Raw genomic sequence first — 19,202 nt, 5'->3', positions numbered from 1 at the left:
GAAGGGCAAGAACACGATCAGCGATGCCCTGCGACCCACCGGCTCCTGAGGGGACGACTCGAGGCCGCTCTCTGCGGCGCCCTACCTGGAAGTGGGGGCTGGAGACGCACTTGGCCAGCTGCCGGAAAAGAGGCTCCATGATCTTCACGAACTCTGACGGCTCAATGACGTCCAGAATCTCTTCCAATTCGTTCAGGAACATGACTTCTTTCGGACTGTGGGTCTTTGGCCAGTACTTGAGAAGTGCCATCACCACCTACGGAAGAGACAACACACAGGGGTCACAGCCTGCTTGCCTGTTCAGGGGTCCCCTCTGAGAAGCCACAGATGAGGTGGTGCTTTCTCCCCTGTAAGAAGGAACAGTGATTCAGTGGTTGAGAATTTGGCTTTTATAATTAGTGTTGAAAGTGTTAGTTGATCAGCGGTATCTGACTCTGCAACCCTAAGGCCTGGTGCCCGCCAGGCTCCTCTGTCCTTGGGATTCTCCAGGCAAGATACTGGAGTGGGGGGTTGCCATGCCCTTCTCCAGGGGATCTTCCTGACCCAGGGATTGAACCCGGGTCTCCTGCATGGCAGGCAGATTCTTTACAATCTGAGCCATGAGCTAGACCTAATCTTATATACTTCAGAATCACAGTTTTAATTTATGTGACCCACTCTGTTTAACCACCACATCAGTGAGAGTCAGATCTTTAAATAAATAAATAAAGATAAAAAGATAGGCAGTTAGGTGAGCTTAGAGAAAATAAGACCACTGGAGAAATGTAGAGCATACGAATCTGTATACATGTCTTGGGGTGGAGACACACACACATAGGCACAATCCATTTCTCTCTCAAATTAACTGACTGCTCATATATATTTACACACATACATACACAGGGGCTTCCCAGGTGGCTTAGGTGGTAAAGAATCCTCCTGCAACACAGGAGATGTGGATCTGAACCCTGGGTCAAGAACATCTGTTGAAGGAGGAAATGGCAACCTACTCCAGTATTCTTGCCTGAAAAATCCCATGGACAGAGGAGCTTGGCGGGCTCCATGGGGTTGCAAAGTCAGACACGACTCAGCGACTGAACACACATATACGTACATAGCTGTGCACACAGTGTTTTCAATTGTGTTAAAACACATCAGAGAGAGAGACGCGAACTGCTGTGAAGTACTGATGCTGCTGGCGAGCCCTCTGCGTGGCCACGCGCTGGCGCCAGCCCTCGGTGCCCCGGAGCCCTCCTTAAATACCAGGGGGAACAACAATCCTCGCCTTGGGGCTGCTGAGAGGACTTTATTACTAAATCCACACTAGTGCCTGTGGAGCGCTGGCTGCAGCAAGGGGGTGAGCCTGGCCCGGGCCAGGGCCCCAGTGCAGGTCTGTGCAGCCGTTCCCTGTGAGGCATGCCCAGCGGGGTGGCAGCACCCTGGCTGGTGAGCGTTGGCCACTAGGTTCCTTGCCCATGACACAGGCAAAGTCCCTGCCAGGCAGCCTTTCTTTATCATGTTCCTGCATCTCCCAAACTTCCTACCAGTAGAGGCTGTTCACCCAAAATATCTGATCGGCAATGTAGACTAGTTGTATCCCTAAGAGTTTAGCTACCTTAAGCCTAAAACGGTACAATGACGCAAAACTTGCACGTGTCTGCCAAGCGCAGATACCTACTTGCCCACGTAACTGAACGACTGCGACCTGTCGCCTAACGTAGCCATCTGCCCTCGTCACGGCCGTTTCCGGCAGCCAGAGCCAGGACTGTGGTGAGCATCGCCGCTTGCAGCCGAGCTTCCATTCACTGCTCATCCCCGGCTCCGCAGACCACGCCAGCTCTGCTGCCGGCCTGGGCGCCGGCACCACAGGCAAAGCGAGCAGGTTCAGAACAAGGGCAACTCTGCCTTGACGCTTCTGACCTTCAGGCTCCTGGATAACCTTCTCTGTCCTTTCACCTTATAAAATTCCAGATTTACTCAAGCCCCAGTTTCAAAGTCTGTCATAAGAAGTTAAGACACGACTGTCTTTAAGAGGGATCATTTAAAAAAATGCATCATTTGATGATTTTCCCTACTTTTTTGCTCAAAATCATGTTAGTAGACATTTGAGCCCCCCACTCCACTGTGTATTGGAACCACTTTTAAGGTTCAGCAGGTGCCAATCACTTCACAAACCCACCATCCCTCGTCATTTGACAAAATGGAGTTTTTCTAGGAGAAATATGCTGATTTGTGAACTACAGAACACAGCTGATTTATCTGGCTAATGTCTCTGGAAAAGGTCTTATTTCTGGAATCAGAGTTGTACACTGGGCTTACTTTCCACACTGTTTGGAACGACTTATGACCGATACCCAACCAGTTCCGCTCCTTCCAAGGGGGAGGGCGTTCTGCAGGAGCGGGAGTCTGCTAGGGGAGTGCTAATCTGAGCCAGGAATGGTTCTTGCTGCCGGGCGCACTTCAAGACTGAGTTCTGGGGGAGCCAACAGGCGGCCTGCTCCCGGGAGGAGCTGGTGGGGCGCTGGTAGTGGCTGGAGAGCCCGGCATCCTGGGAGTCCCTCCAGGTGGTCCTGGAACACCAGGGGGAAAGGCCACGGGGCAAAAAATCAGTCAGCCTCAAGGGACAGGCGGGCGGAAAAGGAACGTGATTTTACTTCTACCCACTATCGAATGAGCCTCTAACTCTTATACTGACAGTGCACGTGTTCAACATGCCCAGAAAGCTCTACACGGTTTACAAACAACAACACCAAAATAGTTACAGATCATCAGTGGGTACACCGTGGGTGCAGGACCGTGAGACGCAGGTCGAGTGCCCATCCCAGCACCTTCACAAGGGTTTATACCTTCATCAAATTGTCTACATGCTTTTGATGTTGAAGTCAGACAAAATGGGCTTCAGATTTTCATAACACATGAATTCCAAAGGAAGGAAATTACTGAGGCGAGGGTCTGAATGTTTGTGAACTTTTTTTTTTTTACATTAACATCTTTAATAGCACTCTGTAATCAAGGGTGCTACTATATTACCTGTGCTATAGAAAATCAAGAAATGAAGTGGTTCTGGGTGGAAATATTGGGGACTGGGTGTAGGGGGACCTGAAGTAGCTTTGGGCTTGTGCTGAGTCCGAGTGTTCTATCTACTATCTAAGACAGAAGGACCCCACTGAAGCCAGGAGGGACACTGTTTGTCTCCTGCCTTCTTTCAGACAACTACAGTTAAAAGCTCTCGTTGCTGCAAAGTTGTATTAGCTTTATTAGTGGGAATTTATATGGCAGTTCAGCTGTTAAAGAATCCTCCTGCAATGCATGAAATCCTGGTTTGATTTCCTGAGTTGGGAAGATCCTCTGGAAAAGGGACAGGCTAACCATTCCAGTATTCTTGGGCTTTCCTGGTGGCTTAGACGGTAAATAATCTGCCCACAATGCAGGAGATGAGACCTGGGTTCGATCCCTGGGTCAGAAGATCCCCTGAAGGAGGGCGTGGCGACCCACTCCAGTATTCTTGCCTGGAGAATCCCCATGGACAGAGCAGTCTGGTGGGCTGCAGTCCATGGGGTTGCAGAGTTGGATATGACTAAGCAACTAGGCACACACGCATAAGCTTTATCAGCATCCATGTTACTTCCAGGTGAGAGAGAGAGGGAGGTGGGGGTGTTCACTGAATCTTGCTGGAGCAGGATTAGGACCAGGTTCTGACAGATGGTGGTGGTGGGGGGCAGGGTGGGGGGTGTGCAGGTGGATGGAACCTGCAGGGGGTGGCTTGGTGAGAAAACCTTATTCCATGATAAAAATGTAGGGTAAGATTCAGTGAATTCTTTAGCCACTAGACAGTATGAGAAATATGCATGAAGAAATATCATAGAAGGAAACTGCACACTTTTTTCTTATTTTTGAAGTAGGAATAGTAGGAAAAGAGCAGGGTTCCTGTTAAGATTTCTTCCTATAACAGTTTGGAGAAGAGCTGCAAATGTAGACAGGAATTAGGATGCGTCACTAGAAAGACATTAAAAAGGGCTTTCTTCTTATTAGTGCCATCTCATTGTTCCTTCCCTATCTAAACATGTCATCAGTTTAGGAGGAGGTTAAAATAACACGTCCTCAACCTAAATTGCAGTAAATGCTTTTTGTGTTTGGTACATAAGTCTGGTAAGATTTGGTACACCTCCCGGTTTTGGGGGGGTGTCCAGAATGTTGGACAGAGCCGAGGCAGAGGTGCAAGGAACCCCAGGAAGGGGCTGCAGAGCAGGGGGCTCCTGTTTCCCCTGCAGGATGACCAAGGGCTTTCCCTGAATTTTAGGGTGAAGAGGGGTGGCCACATGTAGAATTTAAAAGCTTACAGAGGAAGGAGATATCAGAAGCAGTTTAACTCAGGATACAGTATTAAGAGTTTCTATTTTTTTTCACTATAAAAATTACAGTTTCAACAAGGAAACTGTGGAAGACCACTAAAGGGACAAGAAAGAGTCAGGAATTACAACAGTCACCTTTTTCAGTCCAGTAGTGATTTTTAAAAGTGTTCAAACGTTCACACTGGCCCCTGACACTTCTTGCTCTGTTAACAGTAAACCAACCCAATTAAAAATGGGCAATGAATTTAAGAGATTTCTCCAAAGAAGAAACACAAATGGCTAATATACATGTGTAAAGATGCCCAACATCATTAGTCATTGGGGAAATGCAAATCAAAAACCACAAGATACTCCTTCACACTCACTAGAAGGGTTACAGTAAAAAGAACGGAAAACAGCAAGTGTCGGCGAGGGTGCGGGTCAGCTGGAATCCTTGCGGCTGTGGATGGGAATGCAGAACGGTGCGGCTGCTGTGGAGAGTGGAACGGCATCTCCACAGAATCACCATGCAACTCAGCACGTCCAATTCCAGGTTTACACACAAAAGAACTGAAAGCCGGGACTTGAAGAGATGTTTGCACACAGATGTTCACAAAAGCTGAAGTGCGGAAACAACTCAAGTTTCCGCTGACAGGTGAACGCGTTACCCACATGCGGTCTAGCTGCACAACGGAACACTCTTCAGTCACAACAAGGAAAGAATTCCTGGCACACGCGGCGGCACAGATGAACCCCGAGCATATGACACTGGGTGAAGAAAGCCAGCTGCAAAAGCACGAATCCTGGATGAGTCCACTCACATCAGGAGTCTAGAGCAGTCAGATTCAGGGACAGAGAGCAGAGCTGAGGTTATCACGGGGAGAGTGGAGGGCAAATGGGGCAGCCCTGCTTAACGAAGACAGAGCTTCCGTCTGGGGCGATGACAAAGTTTTAGAAACGGTGCTGGCAGCGGCACAACATCCTGAATGGAATCAATGCCGCTCAACGGCATTAACGACTCAAAGGACATGAGTCTGAGCAAACTCCAGGAGATAGTCGCCAGGGCAGCCTGGCGTGCTGCAGTCCATGGGATCACAGGCTCAGACAAGACTAGAGTGACTGGACAACAAAACTGTAAACTTTAAACAATAAATTGTTATACAGTATATTTTACCACATTTGAAGAAATTAATAACCTAGTATATAAAAAAACCATTGACTCATACACGTTAAGTGGGTGAGCTATATGGCACAGAATTACATCTCAATAAAGCTGGTTAAAAAAGTGTATTCAAATGCTTCAACGGCCACCTGACCCACCCAACTTTGTGAAATCTAGGTTACAATAGCCTTTTTATTTTTAATAAAGATAAACTGCCAAGAAATGTGGAAATCTAAACACTGACAGTGGTAATCTAACGCTCATTTATGATACAATGATCATAAAATAGTTACACTCTAACTTGGGGAGAATTTTCAAAACAGCAAAACCTCCTTAGTATAGGCATTCTGAATCCTTACTACACTTCCTCTGACTACAGTCAGTAAACTGTGCTGTTAAACCAAGCGACGTGGAAGCATTAAACTGCACACAATTCAGCAGCCATGCCGTTCTTTCAGAGTAAAAGGCAATGCGGGATAAGGTGGCCATCTTATTACATAAAAGAATCACTTCGACAAGGGGACTTGTAATTAAAATTGCTACAGTTTGAAAACTCATAACAACGAATGAGATCAGCCTGCGTTTGTCGTCGCTGTAACAGGAGGGAGAGGCTGTTGCAGTGAAGGAGCCAGACGACAACACTGATAACTGCGATCACACACCACATCGCAGGGCCCCGAGCGAGCGGCTGTACTTACCGGCTCAGTGAGGGTGCTGTCCTTCTCTAAAAATTGCACCACGCAGTAGGCCAGCTACAGCGAGAGAGACAGAGTGTTAACACTGCATGTTACCGTGAAAACGCTGCATCACCGCCAGACACCTTCCCCTGGGGAGACGGGCCTGGACATGACCCATGCCCCCCACCTCCCACCCCAGGGACTCTCAGGGAGGGACCCCAGGACCGATGCGAGACACAGGTCAACTGCAGAAGGAACATCAGGAAGTTGGAAAAAAAAAAAAAACCAACAACAACCAGGAGATGGTCTTTTAGACCAATACTGCCAAGTCAGCCCAGGGCTGGTGAGGACTTTCCTTGTGGCCTTTTGGAGACTGTAATGGACAAGTAATCTAACTGCTGGGAAAAAAAAATTAAAATCTGTTTCCATCTTAAATCCCTAAACTATTAATTTCTAATATAGAATAACTAATGTGATAATAAATTGGTTGGATGTAAAGATGTTACCAGTTAGTAGGAAACAGGGAAAAAACTCTAAGTAAAAATTTCTCAGGAAGCCAGTGTTACTAGAACAGCTGGGTTCCCTGGTGGCTCCGTTGGTAAAAAATCCACCTGCAATGCGGGAGACATGGGTTCGATCCCTGGGTGGGGAAGATCACCTGGAGCAGGCAATGGCAACCCACTCCAGTGTTCTTACCTGGAGAATCCCAAGGACAGAGGAGCCTGGAGGGCTGCAGTCCATGGGGTCACAAAGAGCTGGACACGATTTAGTTACTAAACCACCAACTACCACCAAAGAACACGCTTTCTGATGCCCTGAGGCATGCTCCCCAAGGGAGGCCCCATAGAACGCAGGGGGTGTGTCCTGGCTCTCAGACCTGAAACTTCCCAAGCTGCAGTCAGTGTGGCTTATTTCTGTCTACATGGAACTTAGAAGAAAAGGTGAAGGAAAACCCAAATTTCCTGGGGGAAACGCAGCCAAACAACCAGTTAGAAACCATTTATGGATTAGTTTTTCAGTGTAATCGTAAACAGATTTTTACAAAGTTATAAAAACCCCACAGCTTCAAAAAAAAACAACAAACTTTTTGTTTGGAAATATTTACTTTTTTATTCTTTTGGCTGCACCACGTGGCTTGGGGAATCTTAGCTCCCTGACCGGGGATCAAACCCGTGACCCTTACAGTGGAAGTGCAGAGCCCTAACCACTGGACCGCTGGGGAAGTCCCCAAACAACCTGTCTTCCTGCCACTTGACTGGCAGGCAGACACAGAGGTGTCGTCCTTGGGGTGTGAGGTTTCTATCCCGCCACAGGAAGTCTTCCTCCGAGAGGTCTTCCTTGAACCCTTCATCGTGTGAACCGCTCCCTTTCCGATACTGACAACCAATTTTGAAATTCTCCATTCTTGAGAATTTTCTGATATTCTTAAAAAGCAATCTCTTTTACTCCCTTATCCTTTCACTCATCATCAGAATCCTGACACCCAAGTCCACATGTGATGTAACAGAGAAAACACTCCCTGCTGGAGGCTGGGCTTCAACGTCCCAAGTTCACTGAGGTCCAAGCAGAGACGGCCACGCTCCCTCCCGAGGCCCCACCGACCGTCAAGGGAGGAGCCCTCACCTGAGGATGGTAGACGCTCAGAGACTTCACTTTGTGCAAAGGTAATAACACCTTCAATAAGAAAATCTTGTGCTCTTCTTTCAGTGGTAAGGCAAATCCGTTAATTATACTGCGAAAACAGAATTTATTCAAAGTTTGAATATTTATACAAATTCCAGGTTAAAAAACGTATCTCGCTGTTGTTTTTTTTTAAAGTTTTTGTGTTCACCATGAAAACCAGCAAGCAAATTATGAGTGTCAGAAAAAAGGAGGGCGGATAGTAGCAGAAATTAAAAGACTGTTAGGTCCCTTTCAGGAAGCACAGTCATTTCTATCTTTGGAACTGCAGGGTGATTTAAAAATTCTGAGCTCACAGGTAGCTCCCGGAGCAGCGGGAGCCTCTGGGGGCAAAACCTCCTCCGCCAGGCAGGGCCCTGAGACCCGCAGCTCGGGTGGGCACCAGCGCCTTCCTTCGGCCTCCACCATCGTTTGGAATTCTCACTCACTTCCCCAGAGAAATCCTGCCTCTAGTCCAGTGCTGGCAGAACAGAGTCTGCGTGTGCAGAGTGGGTGTCGTTTAAAAATCAACAAGAAAGCTGTTCCCTTCTGCAGGGAAAGGGGGTCCCCTGCTCTTAACCTCCAAGCTGAAGTTTTCATCCACAACATCTACTTGACATTTCACACCCAGGTAAGCTGCTGAGAGCTGCAGAAGCAGTCACAGCAGCTTCTCAACTGGTGCCTTGTCCCTGAGCCTGGCACACTGGGCACTCAGGCAGGCTCAGTCTGCAGTGACCACTGGGGATGATTTGCGCATTCAAACGAGGGGACAGGAGAGGACCTCGTGTGTGGCGTGGGGGCTGTCTGGACACGTCAGCCTCGCAACAATCTCGGACATGAATACGATTACCTTCCCATTTTACAAGGAAGGAAACGGGAGGCATGAGTGTTAAGTAAGGCCAGACAATAAGGGCGTCCGCTCTTGCGCTCACTGCACTCGCTGGGAGAGAGAACCCGGGGCCCTGTCAGAGGGGAGCTCGCCACCAGGACTGTCGTTTGCTTTACATTTTATCTGAAACGGCGAGGGAAGTTGTTTTCAGAACGACTGGGCCTCAGTTTGCCAGATGGCAACACTGTTACGGTCTTCTAAAAGCTTCGGGAGTCACTAGATTGAACAGGAGGGTGTTTCTTCCCTGCAGGACCCCTCAGAACGTTTAGCTTCTAAGGTGAACTGAATCCCCACGCGAGGTGTTGGGGAAAAAGCACTTTCGAGCTTATTCAGCCGTGGAACCTGAGGAACGCTGTTTGACAATCAGTGAGTTAGGAGGCCTGAGAGAAAACCTACTGGTTGTTGATCAAAAAAAAAAAGATACGAAGCAAGAACTCTACTTGGATTAAGACGATGACATTTTTGAAATGTTAGTTTATAAGAATACATATGAAAAATTTATAAAATCAAAGCAATTTGAAATACTAGTACTTACTCAATACCCCAAATGTATAATAAATGACCTATTCTTCTTCTAAGTGTCAGATGTAAACCTTCTTAATGTAGCTATTTTTAGCACTGCTCTTGAGGAAATAATTGAGATTGGGTTCCCATAGTAATGCTACCGAGGTATATACATGAAACAGAATCCACATATGGAACCATACGAATGGAAGAGTCCTGTCATTCAGTCCTGATCCAAGGGCTCACCAGCCCCTGCCATTGAGGCTGATTTAAGTTCCTCTGGAGGACAGCCTGCACTGCCCTGCTCTGGGGAGGGGTGGTTGAATGCAGTGAACTGGATCGTTTTGGCATGAATCCCACCTAAGGCTGTTCACTGCCAATTAACAGAGAGACAGCTTACCTTCCCAATATTTCCAGTAATTCTGCTATGCCATTGTGATGCTCTGTTTCATAAATAAATCTAGAAAAAGCAAGATGTCACTTAGAATTAGAATACTGAAATCATGGCTGGAAAAGACGAAAATGCTCTGAAGAAGAAAACAAGGCTTTTAGAAGAAAACCACGTAGCCAGGCAACAAGAAGCGCCGCTATTTGTGAACACCGCTCTGGGGGCACCGCTGATTGTTACCAGAGACTCCTCAAGGCCTGGGTGTGCAATGCTCAGGAGGCAGGGAGCAGGGGCTTGCTCCCGTTTCTCCCGAATGTTTTATTTTGAAAGTTTCAAACATAAATTGGGAAGGATGTTTACAGTGAGCACTACATCTCAACCACCCGGATTTGACAACAAATAGCCTGCTGTTTGCTTTTATTTCTTTTGCCACATCTCAAGCTAAGTTGACACCTGACTCAGTTTTAAAGCCTCCGATATTTAGCGTGGTCTCTGCAAAGGGTACAAGTTACTTCCTCACCATTGGGACTGGCTCCCCTACTTCCTCCCTGACACCCCACGCTTTTCCTACGTTGCTTCAACTGCCATCTTCTGAAACCTCTGTCTGAGCAGCCACTCCCTTGGGGTCCATGTGTGGTCCCTGGGGCTCCCAGAGCCCATGTCAGCCTGAGGCAGCGGACCAGGACTTATTGTTAACACAGCCCTGGTGTGAGGGCCAAGCCTGGCATCTGAGACACGACTGCTGAGTCTACTGGGGCCAGGGAGAGGGGCCAGGGCCAGGAAATAGGACAGCGACTTCTCTCCCCGAGGGTCCCCCAGGAACAGCCCACTGCTGCCCCACAACCTGGCTCGCCTGGAGTCAGCCTAACCCAGAATACGCAGTGAATTCTGCCTGAAGCCAGAGGGGGCTGGCGTTTGAAAAACATTCCTGCCTAGCAGACAAAAACTACCAGTTTAGAGCCAGCTTTGGGCCAAAAATAAGTTCGCAACGAATAAAAATTTTCATTGTCCTTGTTTGAAACGCATGGAATAGTGACGGTAAGGTAAAGACCAGGCCAAACACAAAGTGTGACAGGCTTCCAAGGAGCAGGCCTAACGTCTCTAGATTTTGGAACCGATCTTTTAAAAATGGGGTCATGGGGTGGGGAGGGAATCCCTTTGGCTACAACAGAGGTGGGTGATGGGCAGGCAAGGCAGTCACGTGGAGGCCTGGACACCACCAGCTTGGACTGATCGGAGCTGAGCCCACAGGGACCTGGGTGAGAATCGCTGAGCAGCAGAGCATAGCAGTGGTCACAGCACGGAGCTGAGGCAGGGGTGTGCCCGTGATGGATCGTGGTGGCCGGGCTGGTGAGAGCAAGGCTGCATGGTGTGCGGGGCCCGTGCCAGCCTCAGACACGCCAGCCCCGCTGCCCTGCCCTGAGCCGGAAAGCCGGCCCGGAGGGAGCTCCAGCCTCCTCGGACGTCTACACGGGAGGCACTTCGGCTCATGAACTCAAGGCTCCCTTCGCTTCATCTGTTTTACTGGAAATACTTAAAAATGGCTCAGATGTACAAGTTACATTTTTGTCCAGCACGACCGGCCCACTTCTGTTTCTATTCCTCTGTGTCCACCAGGCCGGCTGGGCAGGCAGCAGCAGGGCCAGGGTCCTAAAGCCTGAGAGCTCAGCTCTGGCTCCTGACGCTTGGAGGCAGCCAGGCCCCTAGGTGCCACCTGTGACCCAGCTCTACCAGTGCTGACATTTAAACAAGGGTTGCCTGGAGCCGGCATCTATTTTATCTTCCTAAATCAACTTTACTATCTTCTCATCGGTAAACTCTTAATTTGGATTACTTGATAGATATGGAGCAGGTACAGGAAAGAGAAGGTTTCCCTGGTGGCTCAGATGGTAAAGAGTCTGCCTGTAAGTATGGGAGACCCAGGTTCGATCCCTGGGTTGGGAAGATCCCCTGGAGAAGGAAATGGCACCCCACTCCAGTATTCCTGCCTGGAGTATCCCATGGATGGAGCAGCCTGGCAGGCTACAGTCCATGGGGTTGCAAACAGTCAGACATGACTGAGCGACATCACTTCACTTCACAGGAAAGAGAAAGCAAGCACAGCCCCCTTCCTTCTTTTGCAGAGGAGCAAGAAAGTGGGTACAAAACGGGAGGCAGCCCTGAGGGTCCATGCAGAGCAGAGCCGCGGTGTTCCTTCCTCCTTCCACACAAAGGAGCCAGGCCTCTCCCCACGCTGGGCTGAAACCTGCCTGTCAAGGACAGGGCCCCCCACAAACGGACACCATGCACCCCTCTCCTGGGGGGTGAGGCGCTCTGCACCTCACACAAAGGCGGAAGCTGCTCCCCCTCCAAGCTGGGCTGTGCTCACCTCCCCAAGTCGCTCTGACCCATACAAAGGGAAGAAGCCAGCTTGCCCCTGGCCGAGGCCAGGCCCTGCGGGGCAGCGGCAGCCACTGCGGCCTCTGCCTCGAGTTCCCGGGGCCTGGTGGGTCACCGGACGCCAGGGCCAGCAGACGGCTGACCGAAGCCCCCAGCTGCCGGGGACGTGTCGAGCAGAGGCTGAGGCCCGGCTCTACCTGCCACCTAACCTTCAGGCCCCACCGGTGACCAAGATGGCCGAGAGCCCTCACCTGGAGCCGTCAGCCCTCAGCCGGGCGTGTGCCTGACTCAGCTGTGAAGACGCGGACTAGACTTGAGAAAGCACAGGCCTAGGTAGGGGCCTCGCACAAGCAGCCTCGGGGAGAGGGGGCCGAGCGCGTCTCAGACCGTCTCGCAGGCCGCAGCTGCGCCACGTGGGGCGCCGCGAGTGGGGTGCAGCTCCTGGGCGCCCTCTCCATCTTTCTCTCATGAAGTGAGGAGCTGGTCTCGGCTACGGGACCCTGTGTCCCGCCCACCGTCTCAGCCCCTCTGCTTTCCCTGCTCGATCATGGCCACTAAAAAGGCCCCAGCCAGGCTGACTGGGGTGCTCTGCGCTGGTGCCCCCGGGCCACCCCCTCCCACAAAATCCACTGGCCTTCAGACCTCACAGCGGATGCCTGTCAGCGCCGGGATTCATCACTACCTGAGGCATCCCGGAGCCGGGGACTTGGGGCTGAGCCACCCCTTACTGCTTCCAAGGGCAGAGAAGGAACCACGCTAAGGGTTTTATCCACTGACATTTATTGGATGCCCCCAGGAGCCGGGCGGGAAGCTGGAGCTGGAGATGCGAGACCAGACCACCCGCCACGCCAGGGCCCTCCTGGTGCGAGCCTGTTTCCAGAGCCCAGGAGGCTGAGGAGAAGGGCTGGTAGAAAACGGGAGGACGAGCGGGGCACCGGGGGCTCGCCCAGAACCCACACCTGCTCATCAGAGGAGCGTGCTGGCGTGGGAGTTGGCGGATCTAGGGGCGTTAGCACTCAGGTTCACAGAAGTGGAGGTGGGTGGGTGTGCAAAGGGAGAAGGGGGTCAAACTGAACACTTGGGGGACACTCCTCCCTGAACCCTGAGGCGGGGCCCTCCTTCAACAAACCAGGGCCAAGCCGGCCCCCGTGGACCTGCAGGCCTGGGGAGGCCCTGGTCACTGCTCTGCCTCACCCACTACTTCCAGCAGGGATGCCGCCAAAGAGCCCCTGCGCCAGTCCCCAACCACCTCCTTCCACCAAGATCCACGGGGAAGCGTGAGCTGGTGCGGCTCTGAGTGGGTCCAGAGGGAGCCAGGCTTGGGGTGACCAGCCTGCTGAAAAGAGCTAGACCACAGGCTGGGGTGCAAGCCGGCTGGGGGGTGGTAGGGGGGTAGGGGAGCAGGCACAGAGCAAAGGGGCCCTGCCGGCGCCGAGACAAGAGGTGTAGACGGGCCCCCAGCTGCACACGACAGGCCAGCTGCTCACAAACAGCCACTCCTCTTCAGCCTCTGAAGGAAAATGGTGAGGTTAAGTGTGATGGGACCATCGGCGTGCAAGAGGGGAAGGCCACCGTGCTTGGACTTACCTATAAAATATATTATTTATCTGTTTTCTGATGTAAGCTCTTAAGCCTAAGAATTTTCCATAGATTCTGTGAAGGGTAGTTTTGAGAAAATCTCTCTCGCGAGGATCTTCACTGTCAAAGAGCTCTAAAAGCTTCAAGGAGAAAAAGACACTCAGTGACACGGTAATTCTCTCTGGGTGGATTACGCAATTTGTAGCTTCAGCTAATCTGGGCCTTACCTGCAATACAAACTTCTGATCAATATACTTCTTCGCTATATTAGGTTGGAAATCTGGAGACTCTAAAAGTCTTAAGAAAAACTCATAAACAAGCTAGGAGGGAAAAGAAAAAAACAAGTGAGTCAAATAACACGGTATTTCATTAAACGGAGATTTCACAGCATACTATGAGTTGAATCTCTGTCTGCAAATACTAACCTTAACAAAACCACAGGCACGTATCTGAAGAATCCACATCAAAGCACGTGGCTTGATTATACTGAGGATGGTAACTGCTTTACTTATAAGAACCACGGACTATACCCTTCCGTGGCATCTACACAGTGATGGCCACGGCTGAGGTCGCCCCTGCTTGGAGCCCACAGTGCACAGAAGCCACAGCCCAGGCTGGGACCAGACTCCAGGTGGGATTCGCAGGTCCCGTCACCCCCACGGTCCTGGCGGAAGGCCGGGCGCACAGGAAGCTGGGACCCCTGCATGAATGGGCTGCAGGCGGTCACGGTCACACACGGCACTGAGGGCAGGGTGCTCTGCCTCTGGCCCCTCCTGTCTGCTCCCCATCGAGCTCCTTCCCAGGGTGTTTAGCTCCCCGACTGCCCTCCTTCAGCCAACCCAGACCTCCCAATGTAGCTCGTAGGGCTGGCGCCCTGCCCAAGCCACCTCTTTCTTCACTAATGTGCCAGGAAAACAGCATCCGTCAAGCAGATGGGTCCTGGGACACATCGCAGGTAACAGTAAGTCCGAGGACCAAGACTGAGAAATGTCTGCATAAGACCCGCGACCTCAGCTCATCGGTCACTTCCACTGAAAATATACTGACAGTTCTGTAGCTTTGTAGTTTCTGTAATGTCTCCAAACAAACAAGAACCTTCTTCTGCTACAACACTGCTCTCGGATGTGAAGGTCTGCAGGGTTGTGACACCAAAGGTCCGAGGCCTCCCCGCTCCCCACCCCGGGGACCAGCTGGGCGTGGGCTCCGGTTGAGAAACCACCACGTCCCACCCCTCTGCTTCTGAGGCACCCGCGACCCCGTACCTGCAGGTGAGGCCAGGCTGCTTCTAACGTTGGCTCATCTTCCTCTGGGTCAAATTCTGCTCCCGTGGGGTTGGAGGAAGGTGGTAACGTTCGAAACATGTTAACTGCAAACTAAAATCCACATATTTTATAATTATGACCAGGATATTAAAACAACTTCCAGAGAGTGTCTACAACAACCTCAAGGCATTCTAACGGCAGCTGCCTGCTGTGGCGACCAGGCTCGTCTTGGTCTCAGTGTTCAGAGGCGGTGTGGGTCTCGCGACCCTGGGTCAATGCCGCAGCCGGACCCGAGGCCGTGACAGCCTACACCGAGGTCCCTGCCTGACTTCCGGAAAGCCAGCAGTAATAGATGCCGCCCGGCAGGGATGACACCTGTTTCAGAACACAGAGAGAGTTCCGAGCGCTAGTGAGAAAAGCTGAGATCACAAAGGAAACCGTGGAGATCCAAGAACTGCAAACAGGGAGGAAACGGCAGAGGTCGTGTTGCACTGGACGCCGTGCGCACCTTCTGGAGTCCTCCGCAGGGACAGGGACAAGAGAGGCCACAGTGACGACACGGTGGTCCCCGGGTGGGCGGCCAGAGGAGTCTTTCCAGAGAAAGGGCTGCAGTGTTGGCAAGGAGAGGAGGACAGGCTCCTCTCGCAGGACAGCCCGGCACCACGCCAGGACGGGACACACGGACGGGAGAGTCCTCTGGGGTCTGGGAGATCCCCCCGTGTGACTCTGCCCTCTGCTCTGTTCTCCTCCTGCACTGTCCGTCACCATGCGCCCCCAGCCCAGGCTCTGATTCACCTCAATTTTATAAACACCAGTTTATAAACACCAGGCTTTACGACACATTTTCTACACAAAATCTAGGATTCTTGGGCGCACAGGGGCCCTCATGGTTAACAAGCATAAGGTACAACATATACTGATAGATTCCTGATATAAATGAAGGTTTAGTTCTCCTCTATCTCCAATTTATAACCTATTTTTCTTTTGTGGTCAGTTTATTTCTAAAAAATTTCTGGTTTGTGTGGCTGCGTCGGGTTTTGGTTGTGGTGCTCGGGATCTTCTCTTGGGGCACACGGACTCCCTAGTTGTGGAGACAGGCTCAGCAGTTGCGGTACTTGCCCTTCAGGTGCTCTGGGGCACCACAGCTCCCCAGCCAGGGACTGAACTCACGTCCCTGGCATTGCAAGGCGTATTCCTAACCACTGGCCCACAAGGGAAGTCCCCTCATAGTTATCAGTTTAAATGTTACCAGTGATCTCACCAAATCTTTGAGCCACCTACACCAGTTAACAGAGCTCGACTCTAGGGATCAAAAGAAGCCCTCTGTCCCTGCAACCCAGATGCACAGAATCAAACCCCCCCAACCTACAAGGCAGAATCCCACTCCACGGCAACAGTGAGGGTCTCTGCAGGGCGTTCAGAGCAAACCTGGCTCTTCAGAGAACAGCCTTGTAGAGACCAAGCGAAAACTCCAAGGCACCTGTTTTGGCTTGTCCTGTTTTTCTGTAATACCATTTTCCACAAACAAACACAGTCACTCCCCATATCACGGGCTCCAGAAGCCCCAACAACAAAAGTCTGCTCTCTAAGTTGTGTGAGAGGAGCTCACATAGGTGGTCCAGGAACAGGAGGAACAAAGAATGGCTGGAGCAAGGAACCAAAAGCCAGAAACAACTAAAACAATTTGCTAAAAATATGAGTAATATTGTGGCTTGTGGCTCAGCTGGTAAAGAATCCTGCATCTGTGATGCAGGAGACCTGGATTCGATCTCTGGGTTGGGAAGATCCCCTGGAGAAGGGAAAGGCAACCCACTCCAGTATCCTGACCTAGAGAATTCCAAGAACTGCAAGGACACGCATGGGTAGTACATGTGGTCGTAAACAGTCAGTCATGACTGAGCGACTTTCACTCTCACACTCCTAAGATAAAAGTAAAAAGGGGCTGTGCTCCGGAACCTGTGGATGGGGTGTGTGCACAGGGCCCAGAAGAGGCCTCCCAAACAACAGGTGACCGCAGAGCAGATGCTGGGACAGCCGTGGCCAGGTTGAAGGGGCAAGTCCTCTGTCGCTGGCCCCCAGGTCCCCGGTCCCAAAGCCCACGCTACAGAACGAGGGGACGTGAGGCGCCCGCCCACTAAGGAGAGGCAAGCTTGTCTCCTCTGGGCCTGTGAGGTGGGGCACAGTCAGCAGAACCAGCTCGGTCACCACCGCCGGCCACTCCTCCTCCCAGGCTGCGGGGTGCGAGAGGACAGGATCAGAACGGAGCCGGGGGGCCTTCGTAGATTCCCGGGCCGGGCTTCCCAAGCCTCTCCCTGAGAGCCACTGGTTGGGGGGCTCCCAGAAATTGGGCCTAGGAGTCCTGGATCTGGCGGGGAGGTGTCTGTGAACACACTCCGCCCTCCTCTCTGGGAGACTTGCTGGTGGGCCCGTGATGTTGGGGTGCAGGGCACCTAGAGGGGAGCACAGGGGCCACAGAGGTCAAAGGGGAGAGAGGAGTGGTTAGCTCGCCTGGATAGGGGCTGGAGGCTGGGACACACGGGGAGATGGCCGCCCCTCAGAGGGGGTCTTCGGGGAAGCCCAACATTCCGCAGAGCACAGATGCCCCCGGGAGGGGTGGCGACCCGGGCAGAGGCCAGGCTGCAGGACGGCAGGCACAGGCCCCGCTCAGGCGATAGGTGGGCATGGTGAGGTTCTGAGCCAGGGGTTGAGTGTTAAACCAGGTGTGACAGCTGTAACCAGAGGAGCAAGAAAGGGAGGCATGACAGACTGTGGTTAAGGCAATGGCTGAAAAAAAAAAGCATACCCGGCTGACAGCTTAGAGTACCCACTATTCAATCCAACAGTGATCTGACTGTCACTGGGACGGCATTTAGTCACTGTGGTCCCACCTAGATCAGCTGACTTTAAGGAAAGAGTACCCTCGAGAATGAGGGTGGGCCTCATCCACGCAGTTAGAAGTCTTCTAAGAGCAAAACCAGCTTCACTGAGGAAGAAGCAAGGCCACGGTGTGCAGCAGCGGCAGCGCCCGCCCCCTGGGGTTCAGGTCTGCCCCGTCGGACGCCATGTGTCCTGAGACAGAGCCTCCAAAGCCCACCCACCCACCCACGCGTCCATCTGCTCCTCTCTCTCTGCTCTAGCTTACTGGTTCTGCTTCTCTGGAGGAACTCTGACTGATCCATCCTTGGGGCCTGCAAGGGGCTGCAGACCAAGTTGGTTTGAACACAAAAGTCCCCCTTTCAGTGTCCTGTGAGGATGACCATCTTCGGTCCAGGAAGTTTTACTACTTCCCAGCTCCAATGGATATGAAAATTATTTGTTTCACACAACAACAAAAACCTCACACTAATTTCTACCCTCCTTTCCTACCACATTTCATTGCACTGATTTAATGCTCTAGAAAAGACTAAAGACATTAAAAACTAAAACACAGATAAAAGAGCTGCTGCTGCTAAGTTGCTTCAGTAGTGTTCGACCCTTTGCGACCCCATAGATGGCAGCCCACCAGGCTCCCCCGTCCCTAGGATTCTCCAGGCAAGAACACTGGAGTGGGTTGCCATTTCCTTCTCCAATGCATGAAAGTGAAAGTGAAGTCGCTCAGTCATGTCCGACTCTTAGCGACTCCATGGACTGCAGCCTACCAGGCTCTCCTGTCCATGGGATTTTCCAGGCAAGAGCAAAAGGTAAAAAGAGCCTACCAGGCTCTCCTGTCCATGGGATTTTTGCAAAGAGCAGAAGGCAAAAAAAAAAAAAAACAAAAAAAAAAACAGGCCACCTCGAGCTACCAACCCACCAACATTTCTTAGCCCAACAGCTTCAGGGGTCAAATGAGTTGAGCACCGTGGTCTGTCATCCACGTGCTGTCTAGATGCGTGGAGTTTAGCTTTAGCACTATAGAAGGCGATCATTGCCAACATCACGCCATGGAAATCAGAGGGAATCCATTTCTGCCGTTAAGTCTAGAAGCCTTAGATCTGGTGCAGATCATGCAGACCAACCCCCCCCCCCCCACAGCCTCTCAGCGTGCACCCCGATCCGGGCACACAGAGCCGGAATCAGGTCTTGGACATAAAGGTGCAGCGTGGCCTCAGGGGGCAGCCTCCCTGGGCCCTCTTCTCACTCAAGAGCAGGACCCGAGACTCAACAGCCTACTCAAGCCTTGGTTTTCTGACCTGCAGAAAGAGAGTAAACCCCTGCTTTGCATGGGGCATGTGAGAAACAGACGTCATGACGTGTGCAGGCGTGCACAGCCCCCGTGCACGGCGTGGACTGACCGTGCTGTAGGAAGCACCTGCTTTGACAGCTCTCCCGACATTCTACTTTTAGTATTTAAATGACCCTGGAGATGCTCTTCTCCCAGGTGCCAAATTTACTGAGTAAACACAAACCAAAATGGC

The 19,202-nt window shown here is 51.5% G+C and overlaps 1 protein-coding gene across 17 annotated transcripts in view; it reads right to left on the bottom strand.

Moving 5' to 3' along the window:
- The window catches only part of PPP2R5C (protein phosphatase 2 regulatory subunit B'gamma), a 139,577-nt gene that overhangs the window by 19,013 nt on the left and 101,362 nt on the right, over positions 1–19,202 (bottom strand). For 16 of the 17 annotated variants that reach the window (XM_027957408.3, XM_027957412.3, XM_060401935.1 and 13 more), the window contains 7 exons: positions 14,809–14,919; positions 13,774–13,866; positions 13,556–13,686; positions 9,602–9,661; positions 7,773–7,881; positions 6,171–6,224; positions 86–256 (listed from right to left, as the gene is read on the bottom strand). In XM_027957408.3, the coding sequence (XP_027813209.3) occupies positions 86–256; positions 6,171–6,224; positions 7,773–7,881; positions 9,602–9,661; positions 13,556–13,686; positions 13,774–13,866; positions 14,809–14,919 (729 nt within the window). The remainder of the gene's footprint in view (positions 1–85; positions 257–6,170; positions 6,225–7,772; positions 7,882–9,601; positions 9,662–13,555; positions 13,687–13,773; positions 13,867–14,808; positions 14,920–19,202) is intronic. The other variant, XM_060401938.1, reaches the window with a different exon arrangement.

Source organism: Ovis aries, chromosome 18 (assembly GCF_016772045.2).
Source record: "Ovis aries strain OAR_USU_Benz2616 breed Rambouillet chromosome 18, ARS-UI_Ramb_v3.0, whole genome shotgun sequence".
NCBI lineage: Eukaryota > Metazoa > Chordata > Mammalia > Artiodactyla > Bovidae > Ovis > Ovis aries.
Note: the sequence above shows the minus strand (reverse complement) of the source record. Positions and strands in the feature narration are given on the sequence as shown.